This window comes from Giraffa tippelskirchi, chromosome 11, assembly GCF_054371585.1.
Source record: "Giraffa tippelskirchi isolate mGirTip1 chromosome 11, T2T-mGirTip1v1.2.pri, whole genome shotgun sequence".
Lineage (NCBI taxonomy): Eukaryota > Metazoa > Chordata > Mammalia > Artiodactyla > Giraffidae > Giraffa > Giraffa tippelskirchi.
Window position 1 is genome coordinate 148,709,101 of NC_137285.1, and position 24,736 is coordinate 148,733,836.

At 48.7% G+C, this 24,736-nt stretch overlaps 1 protein-coding gene across 1 annotated transcript; it reads right to left on the bottom strand.

The window, feature by feature from the left end:
- Nucleotides 1–4,877: 4,877 nt before the first annotated feature.
- LOC145525293 (olfactory receptor 5P56-like) lies at nucleotides 4,878–19,699 on the bottom strand. The gene is given in 5 exon segments (XM_081538088.1): nucleotides 4,878–5,760; nucleotides 5,762–5,804; nucleotides 8,920–9,043; nucleotides 12,620–12,662; nucleotides 19,380–19,699. Coding segments are annotated over 5 exon segments (1,413 nt in total).
- Between the last annotated feature and the right edge of the window lie 5,037 nt (nucleotides 19,700–24,736).

Sequence of the window (24,736 nt, forward strand, 5' to 3'; positions counted from 1 at the left end):
GAGCCCCAACTCTGATTATTAGAATGGTGATGTTTCTAACTTTCAAAGTCGTCCAACAACAGAATGAGCCGCCTTGATGTAGAGAGGTCCACATTTTTGAAGGCCAAAATTTGATGGCGATATTTTGTAGAGGAATAAGTATTCAATGGGGCTTCCCTGGTAGCTCAGATAGTAAAGAATCTGCCTGCAATGCGGGAGGCCTGGGTTTGATCCCTGGGTTGGGAAGATCCCCTGGAGAAGGGCATGGCAACCCACTCCAGCGTTCTTGCCTGGAGAGTATTAAATGGAGGCATGGACCAGGTAAACTCTAAGACTTTGTCCAACCTTATCTTGTTAATCTATCATTATTTTGCAATACAGCAAACCTTTTCTTTATCTTGTAGTTTTGTGGCATGAACTCTAAATGGTTCTTGTCACTTACTTCCAACCTCAGAGATCAGTAGGCTACTGGTTGCTGCCTTTCTTCCTGGCAACTACGACAAACCAGCACAATCGAAATTTGCCAGTATCGGGAAAACTTTTGTAAGTGGGTTCACTAGGTGTAATAGCAAGAACAGATTCACTTCCTCATTTGATCCCCCAGATCCATGTATTCTGAGGATGGCAGAAACAAAGCCCTACATTGATTGCCTTTTCAAAGCATGGTAAATTAATCATTCTCAAATATTAGTTTGAAAACTTCAAATGTTAGTTGCATTCATGTCTGGACACATTTTTTTTTTTTTTTTGTGAGAGGTAATATTACATCTATAGGGACATTCTCCACATCCAAAAATAGACATTATCTTCATTCAGCCAAAGGGTATTGATTGAGTTTCTTCTGTGCACCAGGCATTGTCCTCGGCACTGGCTACTTGCCTTGACACGTGCACACCTCTAAGCCCTTCTTTTCTTTTCTTACTTTTGCTGGAGATGTGAATATAATAAATTTTTTCTACTATGATGATAAAAGGGGCTTCCCTGGTGGCTCAGTGATACAGAATCCACTTGCAATGCAGGAGATGCGTGTTTGATCCCTGAGTCAGGCAGATTCTCTGGAGGCAACCCACTGCTGTATTCTAGCCTGGGAAATCCCATGGACAGAGGAGCCTGGTGGGCTACAGTCCATGGGGTTGCAAAGAGTTGGACACGACTTAGCGACATAGGACACCACCACTGTGATGAAAAGACAACAGAGACTCTGAGAAGAGTGATGGGGAAGAATTGGGTGGGGAGAACTGGAGAATCTGTGTCTTGTTTTAAAGGGCGTCTCTGACTCAGCACCAGATGATTTTAGCTATGATGATGTTAGGACTGGTGGAGTGCCCCAATTCAATTTTTCTTCACAGAGAAGGTGGGAATGTGGGTTGTTGAAATGTGATGGCATCAAAATTTTTTATGTTGGCTAAAAACTTTAAATTTACTATTTGCTGCCCACATACCACCTGTTGGCAGGGTGCATCAGGGTTGTGGGTGAGCCATTGGTCCTCTGCCAACCCCTGTGCTAGGCAGTAAGGGAGGTATGGTCAGGAGTGCCGGACGCCAATCCAGTACGCACTCTCCCCTTCTTTTTTAAAAATAGGATCCCAAGATAGTCAAGGTGGCTGTGTGTGCAGCTGATGACCATGTTCCCCAGCCTCGCTTGCTTAGTCAAGTCATCTGACTCCCATGTGACTGAGTCCTGGCCAATGAGAGGCCAGTGACTGTGCTCGGCTGGTTTGAAGAGGCTACAAAATGGGAATCGACAGCTGGTAGTTTCCCCCTTTCTCCAACTTTCTTCTTGAAACAGTGCAGTGATGGCTAGGGCTTCAGCAGCCACAGTGGCCAGTGGAGGCCTTGACACCCAAGCCGTACTAGTATGCTTGGACTGCCATGACAAAATACCACAGACTGGGTTATGTAAACAGCAGATATTTATTTTTTCAGCGTTCTGGAGGCTGGAAGCCCAAGGTTAAGGAGCTGGAGGGTCTGGTTTGTTCCGAGGCCTCTCTGCACCTCCTGGCTGTGTCCTCACCGGGTCCTCTCTCTGCACCTGCTCGTCCTGGCACCTCTTTGTGTGCCCAAACTTCCCCTTCTTACAAGACATCGGTCAGATTGTGTTAGAGGCCCTGCCTCCACATACAGCTGGAGAAGGAAATGGCAGCCCACTCCGGTGGTCTTGCCTGGAGAGTCCCATGGACAGAGGAGCTTGGCAGGCCACAGTCCGTAGGGTTGCAAAGAGTCGGACATGACTGAAGCGACTTAACACGCAGTCCAAATACAGTTATGGTCTGAGGTCCTGGGGGATAGAATGTCAGCGTATCAGTTTTGCGGTGGGGAGATAATTCTGCCTGTAACAGAAGTTGTGCATGAAAGATGCTAAGATCGAAGGATGCTGGCACCTGGTTTTCATCACTTTCAGGGAGTGTCCATATCAGTCGAAACCATTTCTAGCCTTTTCTTTTTAAATTTATTTTGTTTATTTATTTTTAGCTGCACCGCAGGACATGTGGGATCTCAGTTCCCTGCCCAGGGGTCAAGCCCAGGCCCCCTGCATTGGAAGCATGGAGTCTTAACCACTGGACAGCCAGGGACGTCCTAAGCCTTTGCTTTTTAAAAAATAAGTTTCCATCACAATTCAGGACACATAGGGATGTCTTCTCCCTGATCCTTTTGTCAGCCTGAAAAGTCTCTTTGTTATTAATTCAGTTCTGCCTTTAACTTAACCTCCTCTGGGAAACTTCTCTGACTCCCGTAGGCAGCAGGCATCATAAGAAAGCTTAGGAGCTTAAACTGTTATGGTCAGAGCTCTGTTGGGAGCAGTGGCAGGCAGTTCTTGCCAGATTCACTGGGCTTCCTGGAAGAGGAGGGATCTGAGCGGTGTGTGTTTTCCGGAGGTCTGAGGCGGAGGAGGGACATTCACGGCTAAGGGAGACGCTGTCAGAAGAGACCGAGCAGGAACACTGAAGGACAAAAGCTTCCGCAGCCCAAACCGACCAAGAACGTTCATGCTTTCTGAACCAAAGCTGAGCAGCGTGTTTAGGGGACTCCATTTCAATTCAAGGAGCCTGGGTTCTCTGCTCTAAACCACTTCATGTCCTTCCAGTGAGACTCAGGGCTGATCAGTTCAGCCTCTAGGATTTGTTATTATTTTTGGATTATCTGTAACCTGGAGATAATAATATTTGGCTTACTTATCTTACATTTGGTGAAGATCAAATAAAAGAATGAATGTGAAAATATTTTTAAAAATGTGAACAATGCCAGTGTTCCTAAAGTCATTCATCCAACTCTTTCATGATATTTTGCCTTGTGTATCTCCTGTCCTGTGATTTTTCTAAGAATTAGACTATTCTAAAAATTTTGTATTTAAAATATTTTATCAGGATCATAGTAAAGTGACACAATAAAAAAATAAAAACAAAAGCAATATAATGTTATTAATTGCTAGCTAGCTGCTGTGAAGTGCTAAGGTTTGCTTTTAAAAACAGAGACTAGATTAACGAAGGTTTAAAGTCAAAGTAGTACCAGGTAGAAACTTCAACTCTGATATAATAAGAAGAGTAAAAAAGGAAAACTAGAAAGGAAGAACTTTTCCATGATTCAGCTAGATGCTATTTAATATAGCTACATGGTGTGTCTCTCTTTTCTTAAAAATTGAGGTATAGTGGATGTACACTGCTGTCTTAGTTTCTGGTATACTGCAAAGTGATTCAGTTATACATGTGTATATGTGTGTGCATATGTATATAAATGTATATACATATATATACACATGCCTTTTATATTCTTCTCCATTATGGTTTATTTCTTGCTGCTGAATACAGCTCCCTCTGCTACGCAGCAGGCCCTTGCTGTTTATCGGGTCCCGTTCTTAAAAAACACTGGTGGGAGGAATTCCCTGGTGGTTCAGTGGTTAGGACTTTCACTGCTGACGCCTGGGTTCAGTCCCCGGTCAGGGAACTAAGATCCTGCAAGCGACGCAGCATGGCCAAAATGGACACAAACAGACAAAAGTGATGGATGAGACTATTTGGTTTTTAACAATGACCTAGTGTATCTCACAGGGAACTCTGCTCAGTGTTCTGTGGCAGCCTGGATGGGAGGGGAGTTTGGGGGAGAGTGGATGCGTGTATATGTATTTGCTGTCCACCTGAAACTATCACAGCACTGTAAACCGGCTATACCCCAACACAAAATAAAAAGGTAAAAAAATACAAAGAATATTTGGTTTTACAGAGAGGTTTCCCCAGGGAAGGAAAAAGCTCAATGATCGGTGAATAATCGGTTGTGCCAGACCCTGTGTGAGCCCATTTTATCCTCATGGGAACCTTGATAACCAGTTGAGATGGGGATTAGTGCCCCGTTTCACTTGGGAAAACAGAGCGTCAGCGGTTGTGTACCTTGACTCGACATCACACGGCTGCCAAAAGAGAGAATGACTCAAAGGCAGCATGAACTTGGGTGTGCCCAAGCCCACACTCCTGCCCATAGCACTTGCAATGCCATGATCCAGCTCCTCCTTATGACGTATGGAATTTAGGAAAAACTGTGCTCGGGGTCTGCTGGTGAGATGCACTCATCAGAAAAAGCCAGTATAATGAACTGGTTGAGAACAAGGTCTCTGGAGCCAGACTGGCTGGATTCAGATGCTGGCTCTGCTTCTTATCTGCTGTGTGACCTTGGGCCAGTTACTCAACCTCTCTGTGCCTCAGATTCCTAAAGGATAACAATAGTACTCATTTCAACTTGTTGTGTGAAGATTAAATGAACTAGTGTGTGTCAGTCACTTAAACAGTGCTGGAGCATTCTTCTCTCTATTCAAGCATTAACATTATCCTCGCTTTATGTTATGTCTTTATGTTATGTTATGTCTTTATGTTATGTTAAAACTCGGGGATGGAATGTTCCACCCTGGGTTAGGAAGGCAGCAGGCCGAGGCATCTCTTCTTTTGAGCAGCCTTCACATCTTTATTCCTCAGGCTGCAGATCAGAGGGTTCAGCATGAGGATGACCGCTGTGTAGAAGACAGACACCGCCTTGTTCTGTTCCGTGGAGCTGTGAGAGCTTGGCTGGGTATACCTGAAGCTGGTGGTGCCGTAGAAGAGGCAGATGAGGGCGAGGAAGCAGGCACAGGTAGAGAGCGCTTTGCTCTGAGCTTCTAGGGAACGCATCCTGCAGATGGTCACCAGGATGTAGGCACAGGAGACCAGGGTAACGGTGACGGTAAAGAGGATAATCAGGGCATCAGACCAGTAGATGACGGCCTCAGCCTGGGCCGTGTCTCTGCAGGCAAGCTGGAGCACTGGGGGGATGTCACAGAAATAGTGGTTAATGATGTTGGGGCCGCAGCAGGGCAGCATGAAGACGTTCCCGGTCAGCAAAGCTGAACTGGCAACAGAAGCCGTATAGGTGGCCACCACCAGCTGGACACACAGACGTGGGGACCTGAGGCTGCGGTAGAGGAGAGGGTGGCAGATGGCGGCGGATCGGTCGCAGGCCATAATGGCCAGGATCAGACACTCGGCGGTGCCGTGGAGGGTCATGAGGGCCATCTGGACCACGCAGCCTGCGAAGGAGATGGGCTGGCTGGAGGGGAGGAAGCCGCCCAGCAGCCGGGGGGCGTTCAGTGTGGAGAAGGAGGAGTCTGTGACGGAGAGCACGCTCAGGAGGAAGTACATGGCTGTGTGGAGCTGTGGCTCTGCGTGGATTAGGCTGATCATGCCCAGGTTGCCCAGGAGGGTGAGCGAGTAGATGAGCAGGAAGAGGGCAGAGAGGCGGCCCCCGAGCCCCGCCCGCCCTGAGCCCCAGCAGGACGAACCGGCTGACGCGGGGGCAGTTCTCAGCTGCGGGGCACCCGCCAGGGCAAAGACGCCAAGTCAAGACCCGCTTGCACCCTCGAGGCAGACCCGGGGTCCCAGCCGACGCTTGCTCAAAGCCCCTCGAGTGGGCGGAGCTGGCGGGGCGGGGGAGGGGACGCCGGGGTGGACTGAACGCCCGCTGTGTGTCACGTGCCAGCTCGTTTCCTAAACAGTGGTTGAAAGCGCACACATGCTTTCTCATTGCGATATTGTGCCCATTTAACTATTCACCATAGCCAAGACATGGAAACAACCTAAATGTCCACTGACAGCTGAAGAGATAAAGATGTGCTACATACACAATGGAGTATTACTCAGCAATAAGAAGAGTGAAATAGCGCAACAACGTGGATGGGCCTAGAGGGGATCACATCAAGTGAGAGAAGTCAGGGAGAGAAAGTAAATAGCATATGGCATCACATGTGGAATCTAAAATATGATGCAAGTGAATTGCATGAACTGGAAACAGACTCACAGACACAGGGAAGGCGGCCGTGTGAAGACAGGCGGAGAATGGGGTAACGCTGCCACAAAAAAAGAGATTGGGTGATGTGAAGAGCTGACTCATTGGGAAAGACCCTGATGTTGGGAAAGATTGAAGGCGGGAGGAGAGGAGGACGACAGAGGAAAAGATGGTTGGATGGCATCACCGACTCAATGGACATGAGTTTGAGCAAACCCTGGGAGTCAGTGATGGACAGGGAGGCCTGGTGTGCTGCAGTCCATGGGGTCGCAAAGAGTCAGACACGACTGAGACTGAACTGACTGCCACAAACCTAGAATGCCTAGAGCTCCCAGAAGTTGGAAGAGACAAGGAAGCATCCTTCCCTCGAGGCTTCCGAGGGAGCTCGGTTCTGCCAGCAGCTTCATCTTGGACGTGTAGCCTCTGGAACTACAAGGGAGCACATTTCTCTTGCGTGACTCTGCACGCTTTGTGGGACTTTGTTCCAACAGCCCTTGGAGACTCACACTCCCATCTGGGGACCGTCCTGGCTCTTGATGGAGGCTCCTGAGCTGTTGTCAGGAGCCGGGTTTTCTGATCTATGTCTACGACAGAGCTGAGACTCCAAGGGGAGAAAATGAAATGAAATAGAGCCAAGTCTGTTTTATTATTTACTACTAACTAAGAAAAATATTTGTCCGGGCTAATGGGCAGCTACAGTAAATACGAAAATTCCCGTTTGACAAAACCATAACCGAAGAACAAACTCTAGTGCATCAGCTATTAACAACAGAAGGCAGTAAGACTGGGGTCCATGGCCGGGCACGATTCTGAAGGCAGAATTCTGTCCCCAGCGAGCACAGGTCAGCGTTCTCACGCCCGCCTCCTTAACCTCCCCAGAGGGGCTCTCTCAGCTGTAGTCACGCTCCCAAGCACTTCCTTCTAGAGAACCTCGCTATCTGGATTTTCAGATCATCACGGCTGCTCACTGTTCTGAGGGGAAGCCCTGGGGTGGGGTCTTGGCCAGGGTCTGCCCTCTCTGGTTGGATGCCTGTTCGATTAGTGGAGTGTCGGTTCTGGTGGGTTGGTGCCTGTGGCTGTCCGGTTACATTTCGTAATGCCATATGGTCTGGATGAGGCTGGGAGCAGAGGAGGAATCAGACAGCATCTCTTTAGAGTATCTCAGGATAACGAGAAATGGGTGGTGTCTGTGTGTGTGTTAGTTGCTCAGCTGTGTCCGACTCTCTGCGACCCCACGGACTGTAGCTCGACAGGCTTCTCTGTCCATGGAATTCTCCAGGCAAGAATACTGGAATGGGCTGCCATGCCCTCCTCCAGGGGATCTTCCTAACCCAGGGATCAAATTCTGGTCTCCTGCATCACAGGCAGATTCTTTACCGTTTGGACTACAGGGAAGTCCAAATCAGGCGGTGTCTAAATCAAAGCTACTAACATGACTATGTGCTACCAGCATCCACTGGCAACTCAGTCTCTTGCCAATAAGAAAAAGAAGGGGATATATCTGTGCTTATGATGTGTCCTTCCCTAAAGTGAGGACCCATTGTGTAACAGTCCTGAGCCCCTCTTCTCCTAGAGGAGGAATTTGTGGTCAGTGAGTTTGGGAAAAGGCCCTGGACGTGTCCAGCTCTGCTTTGCCCTCTCCTTTCTTACTAGAAGCACAGGTTTCACTCTGCTCTGCTTCTCCGTAAGGTCGATCTGAAAACTAGGTCATTGTCTGTCTGATGTTTAAGAAATGCCACTCACAAGGCTGACAGGCTCTGCGGTACCAGGTTTTTTTCAGTCCTGCAGGTGGTATTTTCCTCTCTGTCTGCCTTGCTTCTACCTCCTCTGTCTTAACTGGTTCAGAATTTGCACAGAGAGGAGAGATGCTAGCTGTTATGACGCTTCAAGACCTCAGAGAAAACAAGAGGGGAGCTGGCCCACGTGCTTTGCCTGGCCTGTCTCTTCAAGGAGTCCATGAGCTGGGTCTGGGTCAGGACACCGGTAGGGTTAAGGGGTGAGTTGGCGGAAACAGTGGGTGTGGTTGGACCTCGGAGGCCCAGGATTCACAGTGGTAAACTCCCGGATGAGAGAGCCTGCTCCAGTTCCTCTGCTGAGATGCTCATGAGGGGCTGCCATGGTGATCAGAGTGTGTGAAGGAGACTGAAGTGTCCTGACATGAAGGAAAGAGGAGGCTTATCAAGGTCAGCAGACGGGTGGCTCGTGAACGTGGAGGTCATCGAAGGACGGGAGAGTCCCTGAGAGTTTCTGAAGGTCTCCTGTTCCCACAGACACCTTCCAGGTGGATGGGTGCTGGTTCTCTCTCTGAGACCCTTGCTCTTTCCTCGGGCACATGAATTGCTGTTTTTGGTTATAACTTTAAATGCTCGATAAGTGAAAAGTGAAGTTGCTCAGTCATGACAGACTCTTTGCGACCCCATGGACTGTAGCCCACCAGGCTCCTCCATCCATTGGATTCTCCAGGCAAGAGTACTGGAGTGGGTTGCCGTTTCCTTCTCCAGGGGATCTTCCCAACCCAGGGATCGAATCTGGGTCTCCTGCACTGCAGGCAGATGCTTTACCCTCTGAGCCACCAGGGAAGCCTAGGCACTAACTACAAGTACACAGGTTTCTGTTTAAAAGCAGACATTCACTCACCAGTGCTGGTCATTTTTAACCATGAGGAAATGCTGTTCAGCTTCTGCAGGACTGGCCTTGAGAGCCCCATAAGTGGAGAGCAGTTGTAGGCATATAAGCAAGATGGCAGCATGGTCAGACTAAGCTGTTAAAATGAATTCAGGGGAAATCAGACGGGAGGCGGGGAGCTACATTTGGGAACTGGTTGCAGTGGCCTTAGCTGAGATGATGTTGTCTTACCGACTCACAGATCATCTAATCCCTTTATTAGGACTGGAGATACAATGGAGATCAAGGTAGGGGAGATCTTTGCTCCCAGAGAGAGAGGAAAGGTTGGGGAAAGTGCTGGGAGACAGATTTATCCCTGCTTGCTCACTGATTGGATATGTGGGCTGAAGGAGAGGCGGGCATGACATCCAGGGTCCTAGTTCGAGTGATGGAGTGAACAACGGTGTCATTCCCTCTAGCAAGTAACAGACTTGAGGAGGGATGTGTTGAGTTCCATTTAAAAATTTTTTGATTTATTTATTTGATCTTAATTGTGGCACGTGCGATCTAGTTTTCCCTGACTGGGGGTCCGAAGCCAGGCTCCCTGCACCGGGAGTGCGGAGTCTTACTCACTGGACCCCCAGGGAAGTAGCGGTGAGATCCATTTGTGATAGAGAGAAACCAGTACACAGATCCAGGAGACTGGGGGCGGGGGGCGTCTACCACTTTGAAGCTTAGGAGGAAGTTCTTTGTAGGAGACGGAGGCTTCAGAGTTGATGGGCCTGTTCAGTCCTTCAGAATATGTCCATTGTGCACGTGCTGTGCACAGGGTAGGAAGTGAGGGTCCAGCGGGAAGGGAAAACAGACATGGTGCTCGTTCTCATGGGATTTAGAGGGAGAGCCAAGCATTCATAAAATAATCACACAAATAGTTGAACATTGCAACTGGAACAGTGACTCCAACATGGAGGTACTTAATGCTATAAGCCTGAAACTTAGACTCAAGAAGACCAAGGAGGATTTTCCCCAGGAAGAGTTTTTTGTAGGAGGAGAGTGGGCACAGCCCATGCAAAGGCCCTGAGGTCTGAGCAAACCTCTAGAGGATGAGGAGCTGGAAAGGGGCCAGTGCTGGCAGAGGGCAAAGAGGGAGGATGTGCAGGCTGAGACTGGCAGGCGGGCAGCATTTTGGAACACTTGAGTGCTTTCTGAGTGTCAAGCGCCCTTCTAAACACCATTCGTTTGATTTAATCCTCCCAACAACCTTACCAGATGCGCCATTGAAATCTCTATTTTACATATGAGGAAACTGTGGGACAGAGAAGATAGGGGACTTGCCCAAAGGCTCAGCTAGGAAGTGGCTGAAGTGAGGTTTGAATCAAGTGATCAGGTTTAGAGCCTACACTGTTACTGTCCAGTAATCTAGATTATGTCAAGAATTTTTTTTTTTTTTTGATGTGGGATACCATAAAAGATGGAGAAGGGAACAGCAACCCACTCCAGTACTCTTGCCTGGAGAATTCCATGGACAGAGGAGCCTGGCGGGCTACAGTCCATGGGGTTGCAAAGAGTCGGACACGCCTGAGTGACTAACACAGACCGTAAAGGAATTTTAACCAGGGAGATGACAGGGCCATATTTGCTTTGTGATAAGGTCAGTCTAAATGCAGTTGTGGGGACATGATTGGAGGAGGGTCCGTAGATGGGGGAGATTTGTTGGGGGGATATTGAAGTCATCTAGGGGGGACTCACCGCTTAAACTAGAGTGGCAGTAGCAGAGACACTTAGAGGGAAGCGGATCTGAGAGTTGCTCAGCTGTCAGGGCGTCAGGATTTGGTGACGGGCTGAAGCGCCATGTGAGGAGGAGAGCATGTCAGGGTGAATTCTAAGGTCTCTGCTGTACAAAGTACAGCTGGTGGTTGAAGCTGAAAGAGGACAGGGTGTGAGCTGTAAATGCCAAGAGACCCCAGGGTACCGCCCTAAGGAAATTAATTTCAACGTTACTGCACACTGCTCTGAGCTCCAATTTCTTCCCGTTCACCTAAGTGTTCAGGCAGGTGGTCAGATTGGAATAGTGAGAGCAGGTTCGTGAGGGAGGGAGAATCAAGGAAGCCAAGCCCTCCCTGGTCTTAGGACTCCATCTCTCAGCCCACTTACCTGTGGTTGAACAGAGACCGTCCATCCACGAGCCTGGTTTTTGCAGACCTGTTGGGAGTGTTCGTCTCCCCTTTTCATTAATTGCCTCTGACCAGCTTTCTCAAGAGAACTTCTCAAGGAGCTGTAGCCAAGCATTGGGATTCCTTATTGCTGGGAAGGCTCTTTAAGTTTCGTCTGACTGTTTTTCATCCTGACCCCTGGAGTTCAGAAATGTGCCGGGGGAATCTGTGACTTGTTCTCCCAGGAGCAGACCTAAACGGCAGGTGGTCCCCGAGGGATGCTGGAGAGGTCTTGGGGAGGGCTGTCTGGGAACCCCCGAGGAGCAGGGATTCTCCATCAAATGCCAGGACAGATGGTCCTCACTGACAGTGTCCATCTGTGGTGAGCCTCTATCCTCAGGTTACTGAGACCCAGAAAGACTCAGAAAGATGTACACAGGGACACAAGTCAACGTAATCCCCAGGTCTCACAGGAAGTGACGGAAACTAACAATGACGTCAACACGTGAGCTCTGTGACTGTGGGGGTGTGGCTTCCCCAAATGTCATTTCCTTTGATCTTCAGAACATCTCTGGGAAAGAAGCATGGATATTATATTTGCCGTAAATATACAGCCAGCTTCCCAGCCCAGGCTTCCCACTGGCTCAGTGGTAAAGAATCCACCAGCCAAGCAGGAGATGTGGGCTCACTCCCTGGGTCTGGAAGATCCCCTGGAGAGAGACATGGAGACTCACTCCAGTGTTCTTGCCTGGGAAGTCCCATGGACGGCGGAGCCTGGTGGGCTGCAGTCCCTTGGGCAGCAAAGAGAAGGATGTGACTTAGCAACTGAACAACAACAACAACAAATAATATACAATAATGGGATTATACCATAATTGCTTTATTTGCTTAACAATATTCAGAATACATCTCTCCACCAAAATAGTAAAACAAAACATAATTCTTCCCACCTACAAAACAGCTCTAATGTCATTGTAGAAATAACACATGCTAGTTGTAAAAAAATGTAAGCAACACAGAAAAGAACCAAGAAGTAAGCAGAACCTCATCTAAACTCCTGCCGCCACGAAAATGGGCCTTGGTGAATGTTCCTGCTATAAATTTCTCAATGCACTCACGACCATAATTTTCCATAAACAGAATCAAACAGAATTATACTATTCAAGCTATTCTGTCGTTTCCTTTCTCACTCACGCCATGGGCATTTCCCCATGCCGATCAGTAAGTAATAGTCACATAATTGTATTAATCACCACATTTTTTTTGTGGCTGGATATGTGTGTCCTCATTTACTTAACTGGTCCCCCTCGGTTGACAATAAGGCATTTGCAACTTTTTCACTGTGATAAATAACTCTGACAGACACCCCTAGGTGTGGACCCCGAAGAGCCAAGTCTCGGGAGAACAAGGTGTAAAGAGCCTGATTTTCACAGGCCGGGAAGGAAGACATTGGCTGATTCCTTGAGGACCTTGGCGACCTGGGTTTCCACAATCCCAGGGGACATCTCCACACACAGCAAGGGCCTCGTTAGGCAAATGACCTGTTTGGATTGGAGAGATTCAGTCCCTAGACTACTGACCTGGGAGAGTCTCAGCAGGCGAATGGCGGGATGGCCCATGTTCCTGCAGGTAAGAGGGAGTTTACTCATGCGGGAGGGACCTGCTGAACCTCACCTGCAGGAGGGAAACGGGGCCGAGTCCTCTGCCCCTTGGGCTGCGTCCGCACCTGCACAGGCTGTCTGATGCGTCGTCCCCACGAACGCCCCCCACGAACGCCGCTTCGTGACGCTGGTCCTCTCCCCAGGAGCGCTGTGTCTCCCTAATTGTGTTAGATTTTGTTATGATGCCTGAGCATCAGGGCTCCTCCATGGAGCTCTTGGAAAACAATTCTTCCCATGGCATGTAGGACCTTAGTTCCCTGACCGGGGATTGAACCCGAGCCCTCTGCGTTGCAGTTCAGTTCAGTTCAGTTGCTCAGTCATGTCCAACTCTTTGCGACTCCACGGGCTGCAGCACACCAGGCCTCCCTGTCCATCACCAACTCCCGGAGTTTACTCAAATTTGTGTCCATTGAGTCGATGATGCCATCCAGCCATCTCATCCTCTGTTGTCCCCTTCTCCTCCTGCCCTCAATCTTTCCCAGCATCAGGGTCTTTTCAAATGAGTCAGCTCTTCGCATCAGGTGGCCAAAGGACTGAAGTTTCAGCTTCAGCATCAGTCCTTCCAATGAACACCCAGGATTGATCTCCTTTAGGATGGACTGGTTGGATCTCCTTGCAGTCCAAGGGACTCTCAAGAGTCTTCTCCAACACCACAGTTCAAAAGCATCAATTCTTCCGCGCCCAGCTTTCTTTATAGTCCAACTTTCACATCCACACATGACTACTGGAAAAACCATAGCCTTGACTAGACGGACCTTTGTTAGCAAAGTAATGTCTCTGCTTGTTAATATGCTGTCCAGGTTGGTCATAACTTTTCTTCTAAGGAGCAGGCGTCTTTAATTTCATGGCTGCAGCGACCATGGTGGAGTCTTAACCACTGGACCACCAGGGAAGTCCTGGATAAACATTCTTGTTTGGGAGGAGGGGACTGCTCTGGGTCTTGGTTGCAGCTCAGGAGCGTGGCCCCTGGAGCGTGGCCCCTGGAGCGTGGGCCCTAGAGTGTGGGCTTAGTGTTTGTGGTGCAGGGGCCTACCTGCCCCGAGGCACGTGTGATCCTCCCAGACCGAGGATTGAACCCATGTCTTCAGCATTGGCAGGTGGATTCCTAACCGCTGGACCACCAGAGAAGTCCCTGGATAAAATTTTTAATCTATTCTCATCCATGTATATGTATGGCTGAGTCCCACTGCTCTCCACTCAAAGCTATCACAACATTGTTAATTGACTATAGTCCAAAAAAAGGAGAGAATTCATATCCATTCTCTTCCCCAGTTTCAGTTAAGCTTAGGCACATCACTGGGTTTGGTCCTGGGAGTGTGAATGGGGTGATCTGTGCCCTGTCTGGGCACAGATGCCTCTGAAGCCACCCCGTGTCCTCCACGCCCCTCTTTCCCTCTGCTATGACACCAGCCATGCCCAAGACACAGGGATTTCCCTTACATCAGCCCAAGTCTCGGAATGAAAAGTAGCAGACTCACTACTGACTCATGATAGACGTGAACAAGAGTGAGAAATACACTTTCTGCTGTTGTAAGCCAACGAGATTTGGGCGTTTGTTAATACGGTAAAGAATCCACCTGCAATGCGGGAGACCTGGGTTCAGTCCCTGGGTTGGGAAGATCCCCTGGAGAAGGGAAAGGCTACCCACTCCAGTATTCTGGCCTGGCGAATTTCATGGACTGTAGTCCATGGGGTAGCAAAGAGTTGGACACGACCGAGCGACTTTCACGTTCACTTCCTGTTACTATGGCAGCCTCCTGTTCATACGGTCATAGCCTTCGCTTGGCCGTGACCCTGCTTCTATCTCCTCTATCCTGTCTCAGATGGTCCTTGCTTCTCAGGCTTCTCCTCCCTGTCTCCTCTGAGAAGCCTTTCATTCACACTTACTGAGCCTGCATCTTGTCGATTGACCTAAGGCAATTTTTAAAAACTGTTTTGGCTTCTATTTAAAAACAACTTTTTCTTTTTGGTTTTGTTTTCAATTTAATTGGTTCCTACACTTGCATTAAATTTCTGAGTAATTTTATTTGTCTTAGTTTTTGGCTGTGCTGGGTCTTCGCTGCTGCGTGGGCTACTCTCTAGCTGTGGTTTGAGGGCGTCTCACTGCGGGACTTCCCTTGCTGTGGAGCACGGTCTCCAGGGCCGTCAGGCTTCAGTAGTTGCCACGCGGCTCTGGAGCTCAAGAGTTGTGGTGCTCTGGCTTAGCTGCTCTGTGGCGCGTGGGATCTTCCCGGACCAGAGATCGAACCCATGTCTCCTGTGTTGGCAGGTGGATTATATACCACTGAGCCTCCAGGGAAGCCCCCTAAAAACACTTGTTTATTGCGATATAATTGACATATAACATTATGTTAGTTTTAGCTATACAATATAATGATTTGATATTTACATATGCTGAGAAATGATCACCACAGTAAGTCCAGTTAACATCTGTCACCATGCATAGTTACAATTTTTTTTCTTGTGATGAGAAATTTTAAGATCTATTCTTAGCAACTTTCAGATATACAATATTATTAACTATAGTCACCATGCTGTCCAGTACATCCCCGTGACTTATTTGTGTCAATACATTTTTTTAAAATATGAGAAGGCTGTAGTTGTTAGTAGCAGGTTCTGTACAACCCCATTCTTTCAAGCCTGATTGACAAGTGATATGAGCTCTTCCACAGCTGAAACTGTTTCTTTATTATCTATCTCTGCTGACTTTGTGGGCTGAGATGGGAGCATTATAACACAGGCTTCATGTAACCAGTGGGAGGAAGGGAGGTGAAGTTCTGTTTCCATGGGAACAGAATAGCATCTCATGGTAGCTTTAAAAAAATAAATGAAACTTGAGCTTGGAGATCAACTATACTCACATAGTCTAACTATGGCGACTGAGGTCTGAGTCTTCCAATGGCAACATAACTTAGCTCATTGTTCTTGGAAATTCGGACCCCAGAAGAGATGATTATAAACCAATAAATAACTTCACTGTGTGCTTTATGAAATTCCTGCTGGCCAATATTTCTGAACAAATAGTTTGCATCTCTAGGCAAACATCTTTCTTGTTAAGACAATAGATCACCCTCTTGGATAAACAATTTTCTCAACAAACAGCAGTTTACTTATTAAGATTTGTTTTCAGGTCCTTCCTCCCTTGTATCGGTCAATCCTAAACTACAATGTCACAAACTTTTTCCAGTTCTGATCTGCTCCCTGATTTGGAAAATCCACCTTAAACCACTTGAAGCCTGACCTCCAAATTCGTTAAATGTTGTTGTTCAGTTGCTAAGTCATATCCGACTCTTTGTGACCCAATGCGCTGCAGCACGCCAGGATTCCCTGTCACTCACCATCTCCTGGAGTTTGCTCAGATTTGTGTCCCTTGAGTTGGTGATGCCATCCGACCATCTCATCCTCTGTCACCCCCTTTTCCTCCTTTTGAGAACTACTAATGGTGAAAAGAAAGAAGGAAAGAAAGTGAAGAGGAACTAAAGAGCCTCTTGATGAGGGTGAAAGATGAGAGTGAAAAAAACTGGCTTAAAACTCAACATTCAAAAAACTAAGATCATGGCATCTGGTTCCATCACTTCATGGCAAATAGAAGGGAAAAAAGTGGAAGGAGTGACAGATTTCTTTCCTTGGGCTTCAGAATCACTGTAGCCATGAAATTAGAAGACGCTTGCTCCTTGGAAGGAAAATTATGACAAACCTAGACAGCATTTTAAAGAACAGAGACGTCACTTTACTGACAAAGGTCTGTAGAGTCAAAGTTACGGTTTTTCCACTAGTCATGTATGGATGTGAGAGTTGGACCATAAAGAAGGCTGAGTGTCAAAGAATTGATGCTTCTGAATTATGGTGATGGAGAAGACTCTTGAGAGTCCCTTGCACTGCAAAGAGATCAAACCAATCAAACCTAAAGAAAATCAAAACTGAATATTCATTGGAAGGACTGATGGTGAAACTCCAATACTTTGGCCACCTGATGTGAAGAGCTGACTCATTTGAAAAGACCCTGATGCTGGGAAAGATTGAAGGCAGGAGGAGAAGGGGACAACAGAGGATGAGATGATTAAACAGCATCACTGACTCAATGGATGTGTATCTGAGCAAACTCCAGGAGATGGTGAAGGACAGGGGAGCCTGGCGTACTGTAGTCCATGGGTCACAAAGAGCTGGACGCAGCTTAGTGACTGAAGGACAACACTGAGAACTACTAAGACTCTCTTACTCCAGCGGGTTTAATACACTTAGCTTTGGTTGAGGAGCAGGTTTTCTGGTGGTCTTTCAAAGGATTATCAACTGACAATCTGCTCTTTACCCAGGGTTACTTGGGGCCCTTTTGGTCCTGTTTTGGCCTCCTGATAACTGGAAAGACAAGCAGAGTCACATTACACATAAGGGAGTTTGCTCCATCAGTTTTATGAGTATATAGGCTCATTGCTCCTGCCAACAGGGTTCAGATTTCATGTAAATGTCAGAAGTGGAAGCAACCTTACATGGATCATATTCTTTAATTCCTCCTTTCACATAAAGACTTCCCTTGTGACTCAGTTGGTAAAGAATCTGTCTGCAATGTGGGAGACCTGGGTCCAATCCCTGGGTTGGGAAGTTCCCCTGGAGAAGGGAAAGGCTACCCACTCCAGTATTCTGGCCTGGAAAATTGCATGGACAGTCCATGGGGTCTCAAAGAGTCAGACATGACTGAGTGACTTTCACTTTCACTCTGACGGTGTGAGGTGATTTCCATTATGGTTTCAATTTACATTTCTCTAATAATTACTAATACTGAGCATCTTTTCATGTGTTTATTAGCCATCTGTTTGTCTTCTTTGGAGAAATGTCCGTTTAGGTCTTCTGCCCACTTTTTGATTGGGCTGTTTGTTTTTCTGATATTGAGTTGTATAAGCTTCCAAGCCCCTGGTTTTCATCCCATCAATGAATCACTACTTGTCCACTCTTGAAACCAGCCTGGACTTGCCTTGGAAGAAAAAGTGGCTGCATTGTTTGCTGTGACTCACAAAGAAACTCTATGCTAACATTAAGATGAAACACAGAAAGGGGATGATGGAGCGGTAAATGACCTAGGAGACGAGCTTTCTTTCGTGGCAAAAGGAATGGGGTCAAAGCGGTGGCACCAAGGGCCTCCCTTGCCTCGTTCTTCCCGCCCCTTCTTTCCCATTTGTTCTTCCTCTTCCAAGTGGCCCTTCAGGTGGGCTGTAGGAACTGAAAACTCCTGGTAGGAGTCAGGACTCTATGGGATTATTAGAAAAACTGGGTCCTGAGGGAAATATGCGAGAAGCTCTTTGGATACTCTTTTGGAAGCAGTAGAAATGTAAATTTGTATAATTTTCTGCAAAAACCCAAGGAGCTTTAGGCCTTAGAGTGGAGCACAGACTCCGGGCTCAGCTGGCCCTGGCTCTGCCCCTGTGAGCGACCTTCGACCTTAGGTTTCCTGGACTCAGTCCGCTCCCATGTGAGGTAGGTCTCGCCTGCTCTTGGAATTGTTCTGAGGTTTAAATGAAATAGCGTGTTCCAGGTGCCTCCCAGAATACCTGGCACATAATATCTGTTCAATACATATTAGCTATTAATTACCATTATTGGGCAAATGCCTTCTTCAGGCAGCAGGAGTGTTTCATGGATGTCCTGAGCCTTACAGAGTAGCGACAACTGGTCTTCTCTTTATCTTCTGCTGTCTACAAGTTGCAGATCCAAGGAGGAAGAGGTGAAATATATATAAATCCATAAACCTTAATATACCCCGAGTAAGTATCTCGCACCGCGCCAGGTTCAGTGGAGCATGAGATGAAATGAGCTTTGGTTCCTGCTTCAGAGAGCCTGCGGTTTATTTGGGGAAGCCAGAGACACAGCCAGATAACAATGGTGAGCGGAGTGTGTAGGAATGTAACTCGGTAGGAATCACTTGGCTCTGTCCCAGGGACAAATGTGCTCACGTCTGTCTGCTGTCCTGGGAGCGCAGAGCTCGTGAACAAACGGGCTGGGGAGGAAACGGGTGTTGAAACAGAGTGCACGTCACCGCAGCCTCTGAAGTGTTGTCTTTGGCCCCTGCCTTTAATCGGGGCAGGAGAGATGTGAAGGATGGGTGAAGGTCAGGTGCCAGAATATGACAGGCCAGGTCTTTCAAAGAAGCTCGCATGCGTGAGAGCTAAGTTCTTCAGTCGTGTCCGACTCTTTATGACCCCAAGGACTGTCGCCCACCAGGCTCCTCCGTCCGTAGGGTTCTCCAGGCAAGAACACTGGAGTGGGTTGCCATCCCTCCTCCAGAGGATCTTCCTGACCCAGGGGTCAGACCTGCATCTCTTGTGTCTCCTGCATTGGCAAGTGAGTTCTTTATCACTTGGGAAGCCCTCAAAGAAGCTTAACTCCAAACACATTTTGTACATAAGCAGGAGTCTGGAGGGATCTGAAATACCACTTTACTCTGAGTCTGACTCCTCACAAGCTAGCTTTGACTTCCTGTGGCCTTGAGGACAAGACATCTGATGTATGTCTTGCCCCCAAGGGCACTACCTGTTGGTCTAAGTTCATGTCTGACCCCGGTTTCACTCATGATGCTGCCTTTCTTCACTTGACCTGGGTTTTGGAAGATCTTACCCTTCTTCTCCTAGTATTTGGCCCTTGGCTTATCCTTGGTTTAGAGTTCCCCTGCTCTCCAGGCTCTGGGTACTTGTGCTGGCTCTGTCCTGCTGGAGGGTTTAACCCAATGTCTTGAGACTGAGAGCTGGGCTGAGCAGATATGAACATGATGGTGCTGTTGAAGAGGGAGATGCGAGGCACAGATCGGGGACCTTTGCTCTGGGCTTTCAGGGAATGCGTCCTTCTGGATGTGACTGGGATGACGGTGACAATGAGCAGGGCAAAGGAAGAGGATGGCCTCAGCGCAGGTGAGCTGGAGGTTGGGCAGAGAGCCAGGGGCCACAGACGCACGATCAACAATGCTGGGCCCACAGGAGGACGAAAGCAAGAGGTCATCTTGCACGACCGCATCTTGGTACCAGCAGCCCATGCCCTTTTAATGCCCAGAGTGAATAATCCAAAAGAAGTGGGGAAACTGGTATCCAGGGATCATCTACTACAAACCACGCTATCTGCAAAGCTTTTTGCCATGTATTTAATCTTTACACAATTGTCTTGTTTACAGATTCTGCTAGATTATATGTGGCAAAACCAGACTCGGACACCAGTCCTGTGTTGATTCCATAACCCTTGTATCTTCTGTTTCATCTTATGCTCTCCCAGATCTACAGTTTTCTGTCTCAGCGTGTCTGGTTCACAGGGAAAGAGAAAGACAGCAATTTGGGAGAGTGACTGGCTGGCTGAGGAGGTCGATTCATTACCCAGTAGGTCTAGGTCGCCTGTGATGTCTCAGGGACAGCTGGGCCCGGGAAAAGGAAACGGGCTGGCGTGGTAGAGTGAGGCGCTTAGAAGGGCTGGACGCGTCAGTGTTTCCCAGGCTGGGAGTCTCTTCTCGTGGAGAGCTGTGGTTCTTTGCTAGTGGTCCCTGCCACTCTTGTTTTAATGTGATTTGTGACTTCATTGAACTTTCTCCCCTGGATAGAAACAATAAGGAAGGTAAAATTATAAAATAACACAGGTTAGAGAAATTGCTCCGTGTGAGGATGACTAATAACAACAGCTAATATGTGCCGAACGCTAATTAAGGGCCTGGCGCTGCTCTGAGCTCTTTATAGACATCAAATCTCCTTTCATCCTCACAAACCACCTCATGAGGTAGTTAATATTGACAGACTCATTTTTCAGCCCAAGAGACCAAGGTCATAGAGCTTCGTGTCATGGAGCTGGGATCCGGTCCTGGGTCCGGCTGTCTTCAGAGTCCATCCTCTGAACCTCAAGAAGACACTGCCTCCCTAAGAACAGTCAAGAGTGAGACTAGATCAGACTGCACAGGCTCGTAGGGACCAAGCTTGATGGAGCCGCCGCAAAGGACCCCATGAGGTCTGGGGACTCGAGGCAGAATAATTCAAGGATGATACTTTGTGGGTTATTTTGGTTTTCTCTTGATAAGAAACTCCTTAACATGTAGTATCTTAAAAATATGATGATTTGCTCTCTCTCACAGTTCTGGGGGTGAGGAGCTTGGGGCTCATCGCTCTCCCCCTTCTCCTGGTACAGACAGCGGTCACTCCCGCAGCTGCGCTGTCCCGCCAGGCCCCGGCCTTACCCAGTGTCTGGGGCTCAGAGCTTTCCCACGTGGCCCTTCCCCGTGGCTGGCCGGGCTGGCCCACAGCACGGTGGCTGCAGGTGGGCCTCGGAGACGGAGGAAGTGGAGACCAGCAGCCCTCCTCAGGGCTGGGCTTGGACTGGCCCGTGGTCCCCTCTGCTGTTTGCTGTTGGTCAAGGCAAGCCGCATGGGGAGCCGTCTGGTAAAACAGATGCTGCTGGGCCTTCCCTGGGGGTCCAGAGGCTAAGACTCTGTGCTTCCAAGGCAGGCAGCGTGGGTTCGATCCTTGGTCAGGGAACTAAGATCCTGCCTGCCTCACGGTGCCACCAAAAAATAAAACAATCCACACCTGGTGCCCAGCTAAACTTTAATTTCAGACAAACAATCAGTTTTGGCTTGTGTCCCATGCAATACTGAGACATACTTAATCTGAAAAATTATTCATTGTTTATCTGAAATTCAATTTTAAGTGAGCATCTGTATTTTTATCTGCTAAATCTGGCAGGCCTAGTCACAAGACTAGGGCAGATTCCATGGGACACAGACCTCCCCTGAACCCAGGCTTGATGGGAGGAGGGCCTGGACTTTCAGAGAAGGAAGGAGCTAACAGTTTCCATCCTTGGAGACTCTTCACTTTATGTGTCCATAAAATACTTCCCAGATAGTGCAGACCATATAGTGGTTGGACATTCCCGGGTCTGTTTCAATCTTGATTCTGCCGCTTTTCAGTATGTGACCTCAGGCACATTATTTCACCCTTCCGTGACTCAGTTTTCTTATCTTAAGAATGGGGCTATTTGTAGTTTGTGCCTCATGAAGGTTGTTGGTAGAATTGTAGAAGGAGATGGAAACAAAGGGCCTCATAGACAGAAGGTATTTGATAAATGTCAGCTATAACTAAGGCAGGATTTTAAGTGAAGCTCTGCGTAATGTTTCAGTCCTACGGGGTCAGCGATCCAAGGGCAAAGGGGCCCCTGCTCCCACCCCTTGCGGTCTCTTGGAGGATCGCACCCAAGTTAAGCACGGTTTTTGTTTTTCATTTAATTTTTCATTTTGGCTGCACGGGGTCATCACTACAGCGCGTGGGCGCTCTAGTTGGATGGTCTTGGCTTAGTTGCCTGTGGCGTGTGGGATCTTAGTCCCCCAACCAGGGATTGACCCTGTGTCCCCTGGATGGGAAGGCGGATTTTTAACCCCTGGACCACCAGGGAAGTCCCTCCAGCACTGTTTCTGATACTGTCCTTGTACTGGTGGAGTGGCCAGTGGACCTGGTTCTTTCCTCAGATTTGCCGCACACAACACACATGTACGATGCAAGTACGTTGGAAAATCCCCCCACATCAGGGAATATTTGCACAGCTTTGTTACTTTCCCAACCTTGTGTTCTGAGCTTCACGTTGCGCAGAGGATGGGTCCCCAGGAGAAACACAAAGGAAAAATTGCAGAATTTACCGTGAAGCAAATATTGGGTTGCAGAAGTGAAGGCTGAGAAATTGGACCTTTGAGGAAAAATACTAGCAGGATCCCTCTAACCTGAGCCTCGGATAAGAGGAAGGAAGCTCCAGGCTCCTTGAAATGCAAGCGCCTCTGGAGCTTGAGGAAGAATGTGGACCAGCTCGACTGCATTCTGGAGGGGGTGCTTTGGCCCTGGTCGCATCTGTGAGCGGCTGTCAGCCCCACGGCAGATGGGCGGTTAATGAGCTGGAGCCACCGACCTCGGGCAGGTGCAGAACACTGAGCTCATGTTGACTTGGGTTTAGCCCTGGGCTGTGGCGGTCACACTGAGTGAATGCTCTGGCTTCCCCGGGGAATCCCGCTGTGGGGACCCGGGGACGAAACGGCCAGGGCAGCCTCCCACATTCGGGGTGAACGTCTGAGCCCAGCTCCCGTGCTGGCAGTCAGAAAGGGAACAGAGGCATGAAGATAGAGATGTCAGAGGGGAACTGATAAGAAATTTGAAGGATCCTATCCTGCCTGCCGGTCCTCAAGTCTGTCTCTGATCTTCCTTGAGCACGATTTAAGAGCCTGCCAGTCTCGCTCACATCATTTGTTTTACTGATAGCTTTGTAAATTCCATGATTGGGCCATTTTTTACAAAGAGTGGCAGTTTTGAGCTCTGAAGCGCGTGCGAGTAGAACAGCGCACTGTCTGCTGGACGCAACAGTAACAGCCAAGAGAAGCCGCACTGTTCAGCTGTGAGGGCCTGCTTCGAATGCAGCGTTTATGGGGCGTAGGGCTTTCCGGGTGATACTGATTCCGGAGGGCTGGCCTTGAGACCTGTCTCTCAAATGATCAGACATCATATTTAACGTGCATCTTGGAGTAGAACGGGGTCTGAGGTTGATCAGTCTGTGAGTCAGGCTGTTGATGTTGTTGCTCAGTTGCTAAGTCATGTCTGACTCTTTGGGACCCCTTGGGCTGTAGCCTGCTAGGCTCCCTGTCCTAGAGTTTGCTCAGATTCAGGTCCATTGAGTCAGTGATATCGTCCAACCATCTCATCCTCTGCCACCCCCTTCTCCTTTGCCTTTGATATTTCCCATCATGGGGCTCTTTTCCAATGGGTTGGCTCCAGTGAGTCAGGCTTGCTTCCCATCTAACTCAGCTCCGTGGGACTGGCCAGTTTCTCCGAGGTTCCAGAGAGGGTAGGGATGAAACAGGGTGTATGACACTGGTGGGGGTGTGGCCAGTGTGCAGTATCCCGTGGAGAAGGCAGGATGGCCACTCCCTAGTGGGATCCATGAATCTTCCGGAGGGTATCTAACCATCTGCTCTCCTTGTGATGCTGGCTGTCTCTGACCAGTTCCAGCTGGAAAGGCCCTCAGCCTGTCTTGAATTCTCTCTGCAAGGGAAGACCCCTCATTTGCCTCATTTTGGCTCCTCCCATCTTGCCCCAGGTTGTCCCATGGGGTGACGTCTTGGGAGCATCACACTCAGTGAGTGAAGCTGGCAGCCACTGCAGAGGTGGAGTTTCCCACTGAAGGCCCGGTGCCAGGCTGGCTCCGCACCTCACTGCAACGTCCCTTCCCCGAAGACCTTTGCTGCTGCTGTTTAGTCTCTAAGTCACGTCTAACTCCTTGCGACCCCATGGACTGGAGCCCGCCAGGCTCTTCTGTCCTTGGGATTTCCCGGAAAAGAATACTGGAGTGAGTTGCCATTTCCTTCTTCAGGTGATCTTCCTGATCCAGGGACCCAACCCGTATCTCCTGCATTGGCAGTCGGATTCTTTGCCCCTGAATTGCCTATAAGCCCAGGAAGTCCTTTAGGGTTAGTTTAAATGAATTTGAGACTCTTGAAAACATGATGAATGTCTAGGAGATTCAAGGTGATTTATCCCCTTTCCATCTGTAAACAGGAGATCTTAGAGATCATCTCTGTTCCGCAAGACCAGACCTGAGGCCCAGCGAGGCCGTCACTTTTCTCAGGTGATGGAAGCAGTCATCGCTAACAGTAGCCACTCATTCAACACTGGCTGCTGGCAGGGACCTGGATCCATTGCAGCCCAGCACCTTGGCTGCCTGGTCAGGACCACAAAGCACTTACGGCTTGATCCGCCTCGAATTTTAGTTTCATCCACCCAGTGGGAGGTTCTAGATCTTCAGGCACTCGGTGGGCTCTGGGTGCTCTGAAGACGTGTAAAGAAAAATTTAATTCAAATGCTCTTGAGAGAGGTAACACTTTGACTTTCCAGGCTTCCAGCAGACTCTTGCTGTCTTCTGTCCAGATGGTCTTAGGTGAAGGCAGAGGAGGAGCGAGCTGGGCTGCGTCTGGAGAGGGCAGCGTGTGGGGCTGTAGGAGCTGGCTGCCTCGTTTCCCTGGGCAGACGTTGCCGTGTTGTCAGCTGC